General features: G+C 39.7%; 1 protein-coding gene across 1 annotated transcript in view; it reads right to left on the reverse strand.

Moving 5' to 3' along the window:
• Window positions 1-1,630: 1,630 nt before the first annotated feature.
• The window catches only part of CCDC170 (coiled-coil domain containing 170), a 43,764-nt gene continuing 26,925 nt past the window's right edge, over window positions 1,631-18,469 (reverse strand). The window contains exons 7-10 of the mRNA XM_054162505.1: window positions 6,957-7,130; window positions 5,483-5,725; window positions 4,422-4,658; window positions 1,631-2,182 (exon numbers count right to left, since the gene is read on the reverse strand). Coding sequence (XP_054018480.1) covers window positions 1,982-2,182; window positions 4,422-4,658; window positions 5,483-5,725; window positions 6,957-7,130 — 855 coding nt within the window. The 3' untranslated portion in view covers window positions 1,631-1,981. The remainder of the gene's footprint in view (window positions 2,183-4,421; window positions 4,659-5,482; window positions 5,726-6,956; window positions 7,131-18,469) is intronic.

Here is an 18,469-nt window from a genome sequence, read left to right on the forward strand (position 1 = left end):
GCCACAGGTGGTTACAGGGCAGCAGGACACACAGGACACAATGATACACAGAATGAATTTTCAAGACATTAGGAAATCACAAGCACAAGATATGGCCAAATATGCATGCATACTTTATGATTGGCACTCTCAGAGACTATTTCTTGCAGCATTATCTGGACTGAATGGACCTGATTTTGTAATGCAGTTTATTTAACTTGCAAAATATGGTAAAATATGCTTTGTATCATATTTATTAATATAGATGAAGGAAACAGGTGATGGTGTTTAGTAACAACTGAAGCAGAAGAGAGTAACTATAGAACCAGCAAAAAAAGCTGAAACTACTTGCACTCTCTCATAATGAATTAGATAATTATTAAATCCCTTTCTACCCTCTAAACTCCCAAACATATTTAATTGTGCCTAAAAATAGAATCACAGTATCACCAAGGTTGGAAGAGACCTCAAAGATCATCAAGTCCAACCTGTCACCAAAGAGCTCATGACTAAACCATGGCGCCAAGTGCCACGTCCAATCCCCTCTTGAACACCTCCAGGGATGGTGACTCCACCACCTCCCTGGGCAGCCCATTCCAACACTTACCTTTCAACCTTTTACTTTGACATTGTGGTTCTTTCCTAAGTTCACCTCTACCTAGATTAATATTAGATTTTTTTTCCTTTATTCTATTTTCAAAGTTCCACTGGAAAAACAATGTTACATTATATGAGAAAATAAATTGATTTTAAGCCTGCTAGCCATAGGAGCATACGAATATCTGATTTACCGTATCACCTCAAATGACTGATTTGGGGGTGGTTTGGGAGCTTTTACTAGCTTCTTTAGAAGCAAGTGACATACAAGCAGTCTATAATGCTTTGACTACCTAGCCAGATAACCAAAATTACTACACTTACTTGAACAAGTCTCATTTTTCTTAAAACAGTGTGCTCAGTTTTAGTGAGTAGGTTATCAGTTGCTGAGATATGGTAGAATGTTCACAAGTGGTCAGACATAAACACATCTTACACATCCCTACAAAATGTATAATGGAAAGAGACAACTAAAAACACAGAACCACGTTTAAGTGTGCTATTGAAACAGATTTATTGTTCAAATTTCTTTTAGAAAAAATCATGAAGTTTAACAACACTCAGAGAAGGTGATAGACAAGCTGGCGTTTTTTGATTAAGAGGTAATTATGGACACCTCATCATCGGTGTTATGAAAAGAAAGACTAGTAATCCAATAGTTTTCTGTAGTGGATAAGCACTTTAGAATAACTTTTTATCAACTCAGAGGAAATGTCACTTATTTGGCCTATGGATTAATTGCTCCAGGAGTATAGCAGCTAGCAGAAAAATTTTCAAGGCATCATGGGCCACGGGTAAGATGCAATTTTACCAAATATATCAAGATTGGGCACAGGACTAGACCTTGTGAAAAGCCTTTTCTGAAAAAGTGTAACTTGTTTTGGCACAAGAGCAGACTAAGAAATATAACAGAAGGAAAGAAATCCCTTCTTCCAAGATTGAGATATTCCTCTAATTTACAGCTAATTTTCCCAAAGCTAAAAGAACAGCAGGAGGACAACCACCACTTTATTTCACCCCTGTTACCCACAGGTACAGCACAAGGAATGCAACTGAAGCTGAGTCAATAGGAAGTTCTTCCTAAAACTGTGCCCTCACCTCAGTTGACCCACGCCTTCAATGCTTCTGCAATGAAACTGGAGGGCTGTACATGTTCACATATTGCCTGTCATTTTCATAACTGCAGTAGCATGCTGCCCAGAGATTTTCTGTTTGTTATCTTTAGGCTGCTGATTTCACTCTACCCATGTGGCTCAGTTTCCCTACTGAAAAAGTAAAAATCAGCCTAAGTCAGTATCCGTAAGAGAAGGGCACAGAAATAAGTATCTGTTTTCTATGCATGTCTAGAAGGTAGGGAAGCATAAAAGAAAATTTCACTTTGTTCTATCTCTGTACAAGACATGTTTCAGTGAAGACGCTGTATGTTTCTTTGTGGTTGTTCCTCTGGTGCCCCTGCCACATCTCTGAGGCAGATGCAGGGAAAATGGTGGTGCTGATGACAGTGAATTAACCCTTCAAGACATGTAATGATTTCATAGTCAGGAAGAGCAAGGCTGGCAATGTCAAGGCCCAGCATCCGCGAGACCACCTCTCGGAAATCTGCCAGCTGCAAGAACAAACAGAAGGGAATTACTAAGTAAACACCAATCAAAGGAGATGCCTGGAAAGCCACATACATATATATGCACGCATACAAACCTGAGCATTTGTATTTACAGTGCAAAATACAGGAATTTCTGCTGTTGCTCAGTACAGATCTGAAGAATATAGAAACAACCTTCTGGGGTATACCTCAAAGGAAAAAGAAACCTACACAGAGCTGAGCTGTTAAGGATCTTGAATATTAAACACAGTTACAGGTGTTTCTTAGTATCTTTCACAGGCATATCTTCCCTGCTGACTCAACAGCAAAATGTGAGAAGAGATGGGAAGAGGAGCTGTACTTGTCCTAGATGACTGCAAACTATTGAGACATCTGGAAATTCTGGTGGGCACATCCTACCACATGGACTGAGGTGCTGGTCCTGACCTCAAGCTCTTAATACTGCCTGATACTGCTCCTCTCTACCTTGCACTTTTTTGTGGAAACCACAGCAGAGAAGAGGAAGTTAGATGAAAGCTCAAGGTTTGGCACATTCTTCAGTCTGACTTTGATCTGGAATAAGGATACAGCCAAATTCTTGATGCAACCTGTGAAACACTCAAATATTTTTCTTCTGTGCATAGCTGCTGAAAACATATGACAGGAAGGGTAGTTGGCAAAGTAATTAATGATACTGGCTTCTCTCTGAAGTTCCAAATGGATTGACATTCACAAATAATTGTCATCATATGAACTTGAACACTGATTTATTCTTCTCAACTCATAGAATGTCAAACTTCAATGCATTATGCAGCCCAAATGGCTAAGGCCATTATATGCACACAATAAAAAGAGGAAAATGTTCCTATCTGAGGAAATACACTTGTCTTGCTATCTATTTGAACATCAAGAACCCCATCCTCAAGCATGGCAGAGACTCAAAATGCCACAGAAACATCAAAACTATCGAGAAGCTAGACTCATTCTCTTGTGTTGCAGCACCCTCATTTTCTTTGCCATCAAGTCAGGAGGTCACTGATGTGGGGCTCTGGCAGTGTGCTAGGCAAGTACAAGTTAGCAGAAGATAAAGACTTTTTTAAACATCTGGATCACAGACAGAACAAGCAGCCAGCAGAGCTGGAATTCATTTCCATATAGACTTTATTTTAAAAGATCAAGGCAGCCCTCTGCAAAAATTCAGTCCTTGGATGAAATAACCCCCCCACAAAACATCTAGACAACAAAGCCAGTGGATCCACCAGGAGGACATTAGGGTCTGGACTTGCCCCAGATTTCTTGCTCTAGTATCCTGGCCACTGCAAGATGTTCAACTTACAGCAACTGTGAGTAAATCAATTTGCACTACAACCATGTCTCTAAGCCCATCAAAATATTTGATGCACTGATGCAGGTTGTTAGACTGGCAGGATTTTGCCAGAGGGAACAGATACAAATTTAAACATGTACAAATTTAAACAGATACAAATTTAAACATGCACACAATCATTTCACTGTATTTCTGGTGGGAAAAAATCAAGTAATAGTTATACTGAAGGGACAATAAACGTTAGTAATTCAGTAACTTCCAGCAGGAAGCTGGAAACCAGAAAGCACTTAGAGCTCTTAAAGAAATTCTTGAAGTCATTCATTTATGTGAATTTCAAATAGATGATTTCTTTCCACTTTAACAAATTAACACCTAGACAAAACCCAAATTTTCCTGAGTATTGTATTGTGGTTTACCCAGTACAGTGCAGACAAAGCTGTAGTTCAGAGAAAAAGCAGAAAAAAAGGCTGACAACAAAAAGTGTCTGGGGTTCAGCCAGGATAGTGTAACATTTTTGGTTTATTTCCTTCACAAGAAACTGGGAGGAGACATAGCAAACATAGCCAGCTGGACTAGCCAGTGGATATTCAGTATCATGCTGATGTTATGCCCACTATATAAGGGAAGAGATGACAGAAGCAAAAGAGGGGCTTTGAGCTTGTGACTCTGATATGCAAACTTTACTTCTTCCATGTCAGGAGCCAGGGGCAAGAGTGTCACAGTATCTTTTCATATTGTTCTATCAAACTCTGTCTTTATCTCAACCCAATTCTACTTCTCATTCCACTGGGGTGGAGGGAGCAGTGTTGTGAGCAGCTGCATGGGGCCTGAACAATGACATTCACGGTAGTTTTCAGGACAGCTGCTTCACCTATATTAAATTCTTATATTCTAAGTGGCAGCTTAGAAATACTTTCTAAATACCTATACACCTACCTGTCTCTCTCTTTTTGCTAATTCTGCAAGGGTTGTTTTAAGCACCTTCATCTCACTGGTAACTGCTTCTAGCATATTCAGGTTTTTTTCTTTATCTTCAGTAGCTTCGCGCTCCTTTAAAAGAAGCTCTGATTTGACAGAGGCAAGCTGTTTCTCAGCCTTCTCTTTCATTCTTTCCAATTTGCCTTGAGACTTACTGAGTTCTTCTATTGTTCTGCTCTGCTCCAAGGTTTTGATCTGCACTAACACAAAGTAGCTAGTAAAGTAATGGCAAATTTGTCACACTTTTCACCTGACACAAACAAGTAACAAATATATGAGGAGTAAGCACTTGAATGTGGTTTCTTACAGGTTCTTGATGAAATCACATGTATAGGTGAACTGAAAAGTTATTAAAGACTGTTCAATTTCAAATGAATTAACAAAAAATATCTTTGTTTGAAAGACAGTTCTCTACAGGTTTGGTGAAAAAACATTATTGGACACACAAAAGCCCACAGTGAGGGTTCACTCTACTACCCCCTGGAAAAAGATGTATGAAAAAGTGTTGCCAAATGTTTTGCTGGTAAAAATCATTCAGCTGGAACACGCCTCTACTTCTTTATTTCAATTCATCAGCCACAAAATACAAACTTAAATAAAATCAATCTTCATTTCTTCCGTAGGTGGGAAATTATCACTGACTGCAAACTACTTGTATTCACCTGAGTGAATGCAGGTAATTTATTGCTGCTGCAATGTAATAAAACATAGGAACAATGAAAATGTGTCCTGCTTGTTTTATGAGAGGGGAAAAAGCTTTTTTCCCCACACACCTAACAGAATAGATCTTCTGTGAGAATGCATGGTAAAACGTAAGACTACAGCCTATCGACTGGAAAAAAAGGGATGCATATATTGCATTTCTCTTACATTAGCCTGAAAATTTACATTGTGCTTTACAGATGCTACTTACTACATCAAGACAAATTGGGCAGTTCTCCATAACCACATTTATTGTAAATGAACTCCAGCTGGAATAGAAAAACTGATAGGAGCAAAGATGTAACTTTTGAACTCACCTTGAGTTCACTGGTTTCAGACAGCTTGGCTTTGAGATCAGTATTTGTTTCCCTTGCCAGATCAAGCTGCTTCTGTATACTCTCTATCGTTTTATGCAACTTTCTGACAGCAAGATTAGCCTCATCCCTCTCCACAGCTAAGGCAGTCCTTACTTGCTTCTCTTCTTCCAGCTGGGTTATTTTCTGACGCAGAAGCTTCACGTGCAGCTCTTTGCTTTCAAGTTTTTCTTTCTGAGTCTTTAGCTAGTTTTCCAAACACAAGGATATTTGAAAAAATATGTGCAAGATGACATTAACACATAGATTGTTTTGCACATTTAATCTCTATGTTGCGTATTTAGCATGAACTCCTATTCCTCTCTTGGAAACTCTGTAAAGCACCATAAACATACATACATTAATGTAATACCTCTGTTATTATCAGTTCATTGTGTTTCTCCTTCCCTGAAGTTGTGTACTACCTTTTGGAATGATTTCTATGTAGACCACACCACATTTGAACATAAAACCTTGTGCATCATTCATAACATCTGAGATTATCTAAGACACTAGTCAAATGCAAGAGGTAAGAGATTCACTGAGAAGACTGTTTTCAGTGATGGTAATTCACGGTATCTGCATCTTTAATCAGTTAATTAAAGCTAGTGTACAAGGAAAATCTATATTCAGAAATAAGAAAGCTTTCATCCACTGCTCCAATAAAATGCCCACCAGTTAGTTATGCAATTTTGACGCTTGAGGGGCCACATATTTTCAGACTGCTGCCAGGCTTTATACTGGTGGAGTACTGACATAGAAGATATACTCCCTGCTATAGAGGTAATTGTTTTGGGGCGGGGGGGCAGGGAGAAATACAGTGCTGTTTTAAACCTTAAACAGATCTAATTCTAAGATGCAAACCATTCTGAGAAGCCTAAATCCAGAAAATTTCATTCTGTCATAACAGGATGACAGAAGGGGGTCTGGCCAAATTGAAACAGATTTGCTCCTAAAGCACAGGTTCTTGCTGGAAATGTTGAAATGCTTGATGAAGTACAATCAACATCTTACTAGCGTCCATCTTTGTGTATGATGCCTCCTTTCCCAGCAGATCCTTTTAGATTTAAATATTGTCAGTAGTTCTTCACAGCAGTATATTATAGATGTACATTTAAAAGTAAACATACATACATATATAAACATGCATAAGTTCATTCATTTAAGTTGTGAAAAGCATATCACATCTTTAACTGAGTGGTGGGTTTCCTTTTTTATATATGCAGTCTGTTTGTACAGTTTATAAACATTTACTATCTTCTTTTTATGTAATCCCTTGTGTATATATATATATATATATATATATATATATATATGTCTTTGAAACTCCTTGTATATGAAGCTCCAATCTATTGCCTCTAGAAAGCCTCTATAGAAATGCAGCCATAACAATGTTTACTTTTGAAACAAACAGTAACAGAAAGTCTTTTTTGCCTACCTTCCTTCTTAGGCTATATGCCATAGTCTTGTTTTCAATCACAGCATCACCTTCCAGTTTCACTAACTGCTCTACCCGGGCTAGAATTGCATCCACATTCATATCAAAGCCAACTTCTGCTGCTAGGCTATCCAGATGCATCTTCTCATTAAGCTGCTCCAGAAATTTCAGAAACTAAGATAAGATATGTGAAAAAAGTGTAAAAGAATAATAAAATGTAATTAAAAGCAGTTACTCCTACATCAGCAAGCAGCTATATGTAGCCAAGTCCACAAGAAATAATGTAGTGCAAGGGTATGTTTAGAGTAAACAGTCCTGACAGAGTTGCAAATTCTCCATTTGTCCTTTTTAGTCAATATTTATTTTGTTCATAAACCTCTGGACCTACTCTGTTTATCTTGTTAGCAAGACCAGACTGGTTTTAGCTCCTCTGCAGTAAGTGGAGTAATAGATATCTGTGTCTTTCTTGACTCTAGTTCCTGTCTGTGGCTCTGCTAATATATATGACCATGCACTGGCAGGGAGAAATTAATTCCAAGTGCTATGACTGCCCACTGCTTGAGCTCTAAACCACCTAAAACTGGTCCCCATGATGTCACGGGTGAGATCTGATGCAGTCTGTGTAGATGCAGGAATGTTAACATGGTCAATCTTTTGCCCTTCTTTGGAACAGCAAGTTTTAGAGATAACAGTTATTAGTTTACAAATTGCTTTATAGATTATTTTTATTGCATCTCCATCTGGTTAAATGTTCTTTAGAATTGCATTAGTTCCCTTGTCCCAGTTAGCCTCTATTGCAAAATCCAGAACTGTCCATCTCACTAAGAACTATCTTTGCCTTTGTTTTCTCTTACTTCTGTTGCAGATCATAATTTGTAAAGAAACCAAAAACCAAACAAAACAAAAAGAAAGGGGGAAAAAAGCCCCACACAATACAAAACAGTTCCATAACTGTTGATTGAACCCAAGACAATAAAACATACCAAGAAACTCTCTTTGTTTCATAATGCTTCTGGATCAAAAAGTTAGAAACAGCGGCAGCAGCAGCAGTTGTTCACTAACCAAAAAAATAAATCTGCTAGTTGCAGCAAAATCTAGAGAGAAATTAAGAAACTGGGGCCACATATTCTTCACAAAGGAAACAGAAGGGAAGAAACTACTCCATTTTCTGTGGTTTTTCTTTCCCTCAATGTAGTGGATGCTTCATTCATAAAAGTTATTGGATTATAGACTAATACAAAACAGACAGCACCAGACTGTTGATTCTTTGCAGATACAATTTTCTAAACACTGATCTTGGTGTGGTAACGTGCTACAACTTTGTCTGTCTTAGCTGCATTGGGTGGTTCATGGATTGATTCACAAGACACCAGACCTGCTGGCAACAGATGGGATACACCTGTCTCAAAGAGGGAAAAGGATCCTAGCACAGGAGCTAGCAGGGCTCATTGAAAGAGCTTTAAACTAGATTGGAAGGGGCCACAAATACAGGCTGAGGGCAGCACACCAATATTTGAAGCATGACATGCTAATGGAGTCTTCCAGTCTTTCATATTAGTGGAGATAGGGAAAGGTAGACCCTTGAAAAGACACAAGGGTTATTGATGAATGAGCAGCTACAGGAGCACCTGGGAACAGCCAGGTAGGAATTAAGACTTCCCCATGCAAAAAGCTGCCAAGATCTTTAGACAAACAGAAGTGGACTTGCATTAATGCACTCAGCATAGGAAACAGCAGGAGAAGCTGAAAGACATTGTGTATCAGGAAAACTATCATATAGTGGCCATCACAGAAACACAGCAAGATATCTCAGATGACTGGAGTGCCACAATTAACGGCTACAAACTCTTCAGAAGGGATAGGCAAGGAAGGAAAGGTGGTGGGGTGGCTATGCATGTCAGCAGGTGTTTTCATTGCATTGAGGTTAACGACTGTGATGATAGAGTTGAGCATTTACGGGTGATAACCAAGGGGAAGACCACCAAGGCAGATATCTTGGTGGGAGTCTGCTATATACCATCCAACCAGGATGAAAAGACAGATAAAATATTCTTTCGGCACCTGGCAGATGTCTCACATTATTTGGCCTTGTTCTCAAAGGGGACCTCAATTTCCCTGATGTCTGCTGGAAATACAACACAGCAGGGAGGGAGTAGTCCCAGAGGTTCCTAGACTGTGGGACGAAGACTTCCTGACACAGCTGCTGAGGGAGTCAACTAGGGAAGGTGCCCTAATGGATCTCCCATTTGTGAAATGAGAAGGACTTGTGGATGAAGAAATGACTGGGGGACATCTTGGGCATTACGATCACACAATGATAGAGTTCTCAGTTGTTGGAGAAATACAGAGAGGGGTCAGCAAGACAGCCACCTTGGCAGGCTTTGGCCTGTTTTGGAGACTGGCTGACAGTCTGGCTGCAGTTCTGAAGGGGCAAGAAGTCCATGAAGTCTGGACACTGTTCAAGAGGGAACTCTTAAAGACACAGGAACAGGCCATCCTCACATGCCAAAAGATGAGTCAACAGGGGCCACTCACTACAAGGAAGACACTGAAGTGCTACAGCATGTCCAGAGACTCCACTCAGGGACAGGAAAGACCTAACTGTAATCCTCCTCCTGTTATACATTAGAACATCTTTAATTTCATGTTGCAAGGCACTCTGCTGCTGGATTCATACCCTTAGCATTGCTGCTGGGCTGAAGCCACAAAGGGGCTGTTTTGAAACAAGCTAGGTGTGCACCAGCAACATTACAGGTTAATTTACCCTGCCACAAAGTTTAATGACTCACTTTTATGGGTCTTCTACCCAAGGTTGGACAGTTCATTGAAAGGTCTGTAAGAAACTCTCTATGAATAAAATTAACCTTTTTCTTGATTGACTGGGCATAAAGCACACATATCCTAACAGTGACATCACATCTCAATCCTGAAAAGAAATTCACAGTATCACAGTATCACAGTATCACCAAGGTTGGAAGAGACCTCAAGGATCATCGAGTCCAACCTGTCTCCACAGACCTCATGACTAGACCATGGCACCAAGTGCCACATCCTATCTCCTCTTGAACACCTCCAGGGACGGTGACTCCACCACCTCCCTGGGCAGCCCATTCCAATGACGAATGACTCACTTGGTGAAGAACTTTCTCCTCACTTCAAGTCTAAACCTCCCCTGGCACAGCTTGAGACTGTGTCCCCTTGTTCTGGTGCTGATTGCCTGGGAGAAGAGACCAACCCCTTCCTGGCTACAACCACCTTTCAGGTAGTTGTAGAGGGCAATGAGGTCACCCCTGAGCCTCCTCTTCTCCAGGCTAAACAATCCCAGCTCCCTCAGCCTCTCCTCACAGGGCTGTGCTCAAGGCCTCTCCCCAGCCTTGTTGCCCTTCTCTGGACACGTTCAAGTGTCTCAATGTCCTTCCTAAACTGAGGGGTCCAGAACTGGACACAGTACTCAAGGTGCGGCCTAACCAATGCAGAGTACAGGGGCACAATGACCTCCCTGCTCCTGCTGGCCACACTATTCCTAATGCAGGCCAGAATGCCACTGGCCCTCCTGGCCACCTGGGCACACTGCTGGCTCATGTTTAGGCAGCTGTCAATCACCTAAAGATTGACCAGGAATCTGATTGACACACACATACCAACATGTATATTCTTTGCAAATGGAACCTTAGAAAATGTTTCTTGAATTCTGATTTGCAGCGAAAAAAAAAAACAGTTCACTGTAAAACAACTTTCTGATGGCAAATTCTATGTTCTATTAGAAACAGACTCAGAGATGCTATGAATGTTAATGAAGAAACTTTTCTCAGAATAGATGCCAGCACTGCTTTGGTAAGATAGTTCACTTTGGAGCCATGCAAATAAATTTTCCCAGATGAATCACAGCAGTAAAACATCAAAGCTTCATCACTTAATATATTTAGCAAATATGATAATCCACAAAACTTCAACAACATGACCATCATCATTCAAATACAATGACCCAATTCACCAAGCAATATTAAATTTAAAGTTAGTATTTATGGTTCAGGAAACAGCTATAATTTTTTTTTTAGAAAGGCCTAGGATTTGGGGGGAGTATTGTTAGAATTATAGCAGGCAATTGCTGTACTTGCTAGCAGAGGCAGATTACTACACTACACATACCTGAAAGCTCTTCTGCTGTATAAAAATAAACCAACAAAAGATGACAACTGCAAGACCAGCAGCTCAGTTCCAAAATACAGACTTAGACAGTGGCAGACTGGAATTGACACCTGCTCTGTCTTAGCAACAAAGACCTCCTTTTGGTGAATGGTGCCACATCCAGCTGGCCAGTGGTGTGCCCCAAGGATCAGTGCTGCGCCCCATGCTCTTCAACATCTTTATTGATGATCTGGATGAGGGCATTGAGTCCATCACCAGTAAATTTGCAGACAACACCAAGCTGGGGGCAGGAGTTGATCTGCTGGAGGGTAGAGAAGCTTTGCAGAGGGACCTTGACAAGCTAGGCAGATGGGCAGAATCCAACACATCCAAGTGCCGGGTTCTGCACATTGGCCACAACAACCCCATGCAGTGCTACAGGCTGGAGTCAGAGTGGCTGGAGAGCGGCCAGGCAGAGAGGGACCTGGGGGTGCTGGTCGATGGTAGGCTGAACATGAGCCTGCAGTGTGCCCAGGCAGCCAAGAGGGCCAATGGCATCCTGGCCTGCATCAGGAACAGTGTGGCCAGCAGGAGCAGGGAGGTCATTCTGCCCCTGTACACTGCACTGGTTAGGCCACACCTCGAGTACTGTGTCCAGTTCTGGGCCCCTCAGTTTAGGAAGGATGTTGACTTGCTGGAACGAGTCCAGAGAAGGGCAACAAAGTTGATGAGGGGTTTGGAACACAAGCCCTATGAGGAGAGGCTGAGGGAGCTGGGGTTGCTTAGCCTGGAGAGGAGGAGACTCAGGGGTGACCTTATTGCTCTCTACAACTACCTGAAGGGAAGTTGAAGACAGGCAGATGTTGGTCTCTTCTCCCAGGCAGCCAGTACCAGAACAAGAGGACACAGTCTCAGGCTGCACCAGGGGAGGTTTATGCTGGATGTTAGGAAGAAGTTCTATACAGAGAGAGTGATTGCCCATTGGAATGGGCTGCCCGGGGAGGTGGTGGAGTCACCATCATTGGAGGTGTTCAGGAGGAGACTTGATGGGGTGCTTGGTGCCACGGTTTAGCTGTTTAGGTGGGTTGGATTGGTTGAAGGGTGGGACACGATGATCTTGAAGGTCTCTTACAACCTGGTTTATTCTATTCTATTCTATTCTATTCTATTCTATTCTATTCTATTCTATTCTAAAACATGATTTTTCAAGGGAATGCTGTTACTTGAAGAACTAGCAACATTCCTCTCAAGAGCTGGAAAAGTTCCTATCTGCATTAAAACAAACACTGAGTGTGAACCTCCCCCCGTACCACCAGTCTGTAGGATGACCATGTGGAAAACCAAGCATGTAACACTAATATTAAGGAATAAAATCAGAAAAAAAAAAAAAAAAGAACTGAAATAATCAGTATTTGCTATGCACATACTCCAGTATATCCACAAAGAGACTAACATCTGCTTAATCTAGTATGCAAACAGACTTAGTCACAACTGAATCTTACAAAAGCAGTAGGTCACCTGAAAGCATTCCCAGGAGTAAAACCTTTGTACTCAAAGCTCTCAGTCAAACTTCCCTTTCTCAGCTGTTCTCAAAATAATCCTGACAGAGTGTACTACATGCCAAAACACAAAATAGTACAAACTCCTAAAACTCTCATTAGATTTTAATCTGAAAGCATTTTGCTTATGGAAACAACATTCCATGATGTAGAGCAAACTGTAAAGAGCCTATATATTAAAGAAGTTGCTGTGGCACTTATAATTCCAGATACATGTAAGATTTTCTCAGATCTTGTTTTCATTGAAATTTGGCACTCTAATTCTCAAACTAAGGTACAGTGGAGCTAGTTTGTATTTTTTAACACAACATTTACTCAAAATGCACAGGGATGTTTTCAAGAACTATTTCCAGTCTTGGATACAATACAGAAACATTTGCTAACACACTACCTCATCATCTTAAAATCTGGCAAGTACACAGAAGTCGTTTTTCAGTGGCTCAGTAAAAACAGCTTTTGATTTAGTGTGTAAGTTTTAATTATATAATAGTCCTCACTGACAAAATTAATCTATGCCCATGTAAGCAAGTCAGAAACTACAAAGCAGTGTCAGGATACTGGCTCACCTTCCTCCTGAGCTATCCCTTTTCTAACTGTACATGTGAACAGTTTTGCAAATGCTACCTGCCCAAATGCCATGAACCAAAGGCTTTAGAATACCTAGCTGCCTTCCTGTTGCCTTTCTTCTGGATGGTGAACAACTATGGTTTCAAAAATGTTGAACTGTAAGTGTGAAAATACTTTTTTCTTTTTAGGTACAAGTTGTGAGGATTGGAGGGAAAGAAACTGCCTGGGGCAAATCATCAATTATGTTTGCTTTGAGAAACAAGTCAGGCCTTGAAGCCACTATTGCACGGCAATGCACAAGTTCTACTAAATCAGAGAGACCACACGCATACTTTTGATGTCCACTAAGTGACACTGAAACCAAATTTCAATGTATCAACTGAACAATTCCATGTCTTTTCTTGTTAATACTATTATTTTAATCTCTGACATCTTCCTACTTAAAAGACAAATACTTTTCACCTATTATCTCAAATCAATAGGCAACAAAATTATTGGTTTCTATAATTTCGAAATCTATGCAGAAGGAACCAAAAATAAAATGTACTAAAATATTCAGAGAGAATAAATATACACATTGGGCAAGTGCAGTAGTTGCTTACTAGTTCTTTACTCTCCTCTTTGCATTTTATTTCTCAAATCTTCTTCAAAATGGCCTTCTCAGAAGGTTTAACTATTGCAGATTTACCACTGAGTAGGGCAACAACTTGCTCTTTAAAAGCTGCTGAAGAGCTCTGAGCAATCCTGGCCTCTTTTCTGCTGCTCTTCAAGTTTTCACCCAGCTCACTGAAAGATTTCTCCAGGTTGTGCAGTTCCTGCTTTGAGGCACCCGTGGTGGTTTTAGGCTATGCATTTAGAATTTAGTTACAGATTTTGAGCAGAAAAGTAGAAAAATATAAATAAATCACTATTGGGTGTAAAACCAACAAAAATAAGATTATTCTAAACAAATTCATTGGATAAATATCTGGAATAAGACAAGCTGTACCATAACAATTCTTCCCTTTTCTCTTCTCTTCGCTCAGGAGAGATAATCTGTGTGCTTTAGCTGGCCTTGGCTAAGTCTAACCCACTGCTTCTCTCTCCACTCCTTTTTCCCTTGGGACAGGGGGGTATGGTGAGGCAGTGGAATGGCTTCCCTGGTCTCTTGACCAGGCGGGTTTTCATGTTGTTTGCTAATTGTAAATATCTGTATAATGTTGTAAATACTGTATATTTTGTGCATATTAATTGCATTCCATCACAGAGTGCAGATTTTGCTTGTAAATACAGCTTCATTTGCTTCTAACTGAGTTTGTCTGGCAAAGTTAATGTTGGGAAGGAAACTTCAACCAACCACAGGCATCCAAAGCTTTCTGGTTATCAGCCAGTTTATCTTGGAGTTTTCTCATCTCCATCTCCAAACCCTGTTTCCCTGTCACAGCACTTTCAAGATCCTGAAACATGCAGAAGATTAAAGGAGGCTCTTAAAATTTCTTATAATCTCTCTGCTTTACACACACAAAGCAGGGAATAACTCAGAAGAAGGTACTTCAGATAGAGAAATTAGGACTCTCATTGCTCACATAGGATCAACATCAGGGCTTCATAGAATGCCTACTGAAACTGACAAAAGACCAAAGCCTGCTACAGTCAAACCATAGACTAACCTCTTGCAGTGGCCTGCCAGAAGTAATCCATGAAGAAAATTTAAAGATAAAAACCCACCAATTTTCAATTGTAAAACTACTGCTATCTTATTTTTTCATTCAGATGATATGACAAAAAAACAAACGGTGAATAAGATGTAACACAAGGCCCAAATAGTACAAATTGGAGGGATGAAGGGAGAGGGAGTATTTCACTCAGAAGGAACCTACAACGATCATTTAGTCCAACTGCCTGACCAATTCAAGTCTGACCAAAAGAATACACATAAATTCTTTGAATACAGTGTTAAAATCAGAATCAGAGGTGATCTCTGAGATGAGCTTACTAGAATGGGACAAAAAAAAAATAAGATTACTTATATGCAGAAGTGGGGAGTGAGGGGCCAAACAAAAGAATGATGATCATGTTAAGACAGCATAAAAATAAGATACAAATACTTTGGTACCAATTTAACCCCAAGAAGAAATCCTTTCATTGTGAACACTTGGAAAAATTTTCAAAAAGAGAATTATTCTGAGTTATGTCATCTTCTGAAGAAAGCAAAATTCCTATTACCACATGGTCAGGTTTTCCTTGGGAGTAGAAGAAAGTCAATGAAGAGCTGTGTGTTGTTCCACAGAGCCTACAACTCCCCGCCCCCATGTGTTGCTCATCTGTGCAGAAGCAGAACAGGGGAAGGACTAATGGAATGGCAGTTCTACCTAGTTTCCTTGCCATTTCAGAAAGCATACATTCAAAGACAATGTTATCTTCAAGTAGGAAAACAATACTGTAAAATAAGGCTACCTGGTGAATAGCCCATAGGATTTACTGCTCAGGGACATCCTCAAATGTCATGGTTCATTTTGTCATGTTTCTTATTCAGCCTTTGACACATGATCCCTTCTTTCTAAGCCTAGAGCTTTTAACAGTTATTTTCCCTTTACATTCTGATGAATTAAGCCTTGGTCTGGAAAGAAGAAAAAATAGCCAGTACATGTATCTTTGCATTAGTTCTATATAAAATATTGACCCAGAGTCTGGCAGAGCAGGGAGACAGAACTGCGTATCCTGAGCCATGATAAAACCAAATGAGGACAGAAAACAGGGAAAGAAAAAATAACCCCTCTAAACATTAAAAAACAAACAAACAAACAAACCAACCAGTCAAAAAAACCCCAAACCTCTCTCATTCAATCAGCTGTGAATCTCTTACTTTTCCCCACAATAGCAATATTAAGAATGCTTGTGTATTCACAAGCAAGAATTAAATTTGCAGTGAAGCCAACTAAAAGTATAGCAAAGACTGAAGAATGCTTCAAGGTATTTTCTGACAGGAACAAATGGGAAATAAAATTACTTCACATAAGACAAAATTGTGCCAGAGAAGGCACAATTTCTCTGGACATTTCAGCTGTTTCTCAGTATGTGGATTGATACAAACTAAGATTCTGTATATTGGAGTTAGAAAATTATTCCCATAGCAACTGTGACTATTTGGGGATCTCTAAGGGTCTATGTTTGCTTGCTGTGCAGCAAAGGAAGTCATTTGTATTAACGGAATACTTGCCAATCAAACAGTAAATCTAGGAGCATTTATGCAGATCAGCAGTGAGGATGGGGGAAAAACAAACAAAAAAAGGAGTTTGAGAGGCATCCTTGGAAACAAAAATACAATACTAAAATTTTTAAATAGCTTCAAAAAGGCAAACATAAAGAAAACAAACCAAAACAAACCCTGCAATTTAGAAAATTAGTTACTACTACTACTTTCTAAAGTAATTGTAGAACTCTTTTAGAAACGTCTTGGCATGATCCTGTGTCATCTTCTCTTTTTTAATCTAAGTTCTATTAATAAAAGATTCCCACCTGTGCTCAGAATTACAGCAAAGAACAGAGAGTGGTTTATTTCAATTACAGTTTGAGCAGTATGCATTTTTCCTTTCAGAAAAGCAGTGAAAAAGTAGTTTGCCAGTACCAGGGAGTTTACCTAATTACAATTTTGCTTCAAATGGCAAACATCTGCAAATAAATGCTGTTGAATCAAAACACTGAGGTATAAAACAAGGAACAGCAAGCCTGTTCATGCCCAAAATTTTTAAAACAAAAACAGGCAAGTAATTTACAGAATGAAAAGCCATAAAACACAAAACATTAAGATTCTGAATAATCCTTCTTGAAATGTCTCTTGAATGGAGAGCATTTACACTGGCTAGCTCCAGCAAGGTCAGCCTGTGACTGTTGAACAGTATACAGAAATTTAAGGACTGTGACATGTAAAGGAGATACTCCAACTATAAGCAAGCCTCTATGAGCCCAAGTGATCAGTGAAGGCAGATAAAACAATTTTCACCACAGAATATTGACAGGATGGAACCACAGCAGCTTGTGGTTTCTCTTTGGCTCTTCAACATCTATGGCTGATGTCCCATGGCTCTGAATTTTGAAGGTTTCAGTATGCAACTTATAGTGTCAAAAAAGCAACCCAACATTGACACAAAGCAAATTTTGAAAATAGGAAAAACTATGGAAAGTGATGTTCAAAGAAAACAATAATTAGACATTAAGTGGATTTACCCAGGGTAGCCCATGTCAGTGACACGTGTTAGACACCAGAGATACAGCAGATCTATGATGGACATGCTCACCTGCAGACATAGAAAGTAGCACTAAAAGCTCTTCAGCTATTTGAGGCTGATGCAAAAAGGTGCATATGGCATAGTGATGTACATAAAGTTACCCACTCAGGCTGGACACAGCCTGCCCAGGCTCACCCCCTGGCATCCTATCTGCACTACACTAGAAGATGTAGGAGTACCCAAACCATTGCACAAGGCACTGGCAAGGCCTCCCTTATGAGAAATCACATTTTCAATATTAGGTCAACTACATCCACAAAAGATGCATTCAAGCTGTAACAGCAGGAAAAACTACTTCTGTTTTTTAAGCAGAGAGAGACTCTTTTATAAAAAAGGGCTAGAAGAGCCTGCATTTAACACCACGAAACAAAATTAGGGAGATCGTGCCACATTAAAAATGCAGGAAAATGACAGAGAGGAAATAAGGAAGGATATTAATACACATCTTTCCTCTTTTGACCTCAGTATCTACAATGCATTTTTTTCAAGCTGTGATAACTCTTCCTTAATATGCTTCATTCTTTCATATTTCTCAAGATGTCAGCTAGCACTTCCTCTACACACATAAGATCTGTTGATCTCTCATTTCATCCACTAATCATTTTTAAAGTGGATACTAGTCAAAGTAGTAATCGTTGTTGAGGCAGTTTTGTGTCAGGAAAAACAAACAAACAAACAACAAAACACAAACACCCTCCCCCACCCCAAAAAAACCTCTCTAAATCAATAAAACAAAAATTAAACCACAAAAACCCACTTTGCAGCAGATGAGGTTATGGTACTGCTGATTTTTACCTCCAGCACCAACTTTCATTTTAACTTTAAAAAAATAATAGCAAAGGTACTGACTTTTTTTTTCCCCCTAGAAAAAGCTTTGTTCAAATTTAAACTGCCAAGCAGCTATTTTTTAAACTAAAGTTACTTTTATTGACGTGATTTTCAAAATCTGAGGGCTTCCAGTACTAAGAAGAATTCAAATACTTTGTCTTAT

Source organism: Dryobates pubescens, chromosome 6 (genome assembly GCF_014839835.1).
Source record: "Dryobates pubescens isolate bDryPub1 chromosome 6, bDryPub1.pri, whole genome shotgun sequence".
NCBI classification, from domain to species: Eukaryota; Metazoa; Chordata; class Aves; order Piciformes; family Picidae; genus Dryobates; species Dryobates pubescens.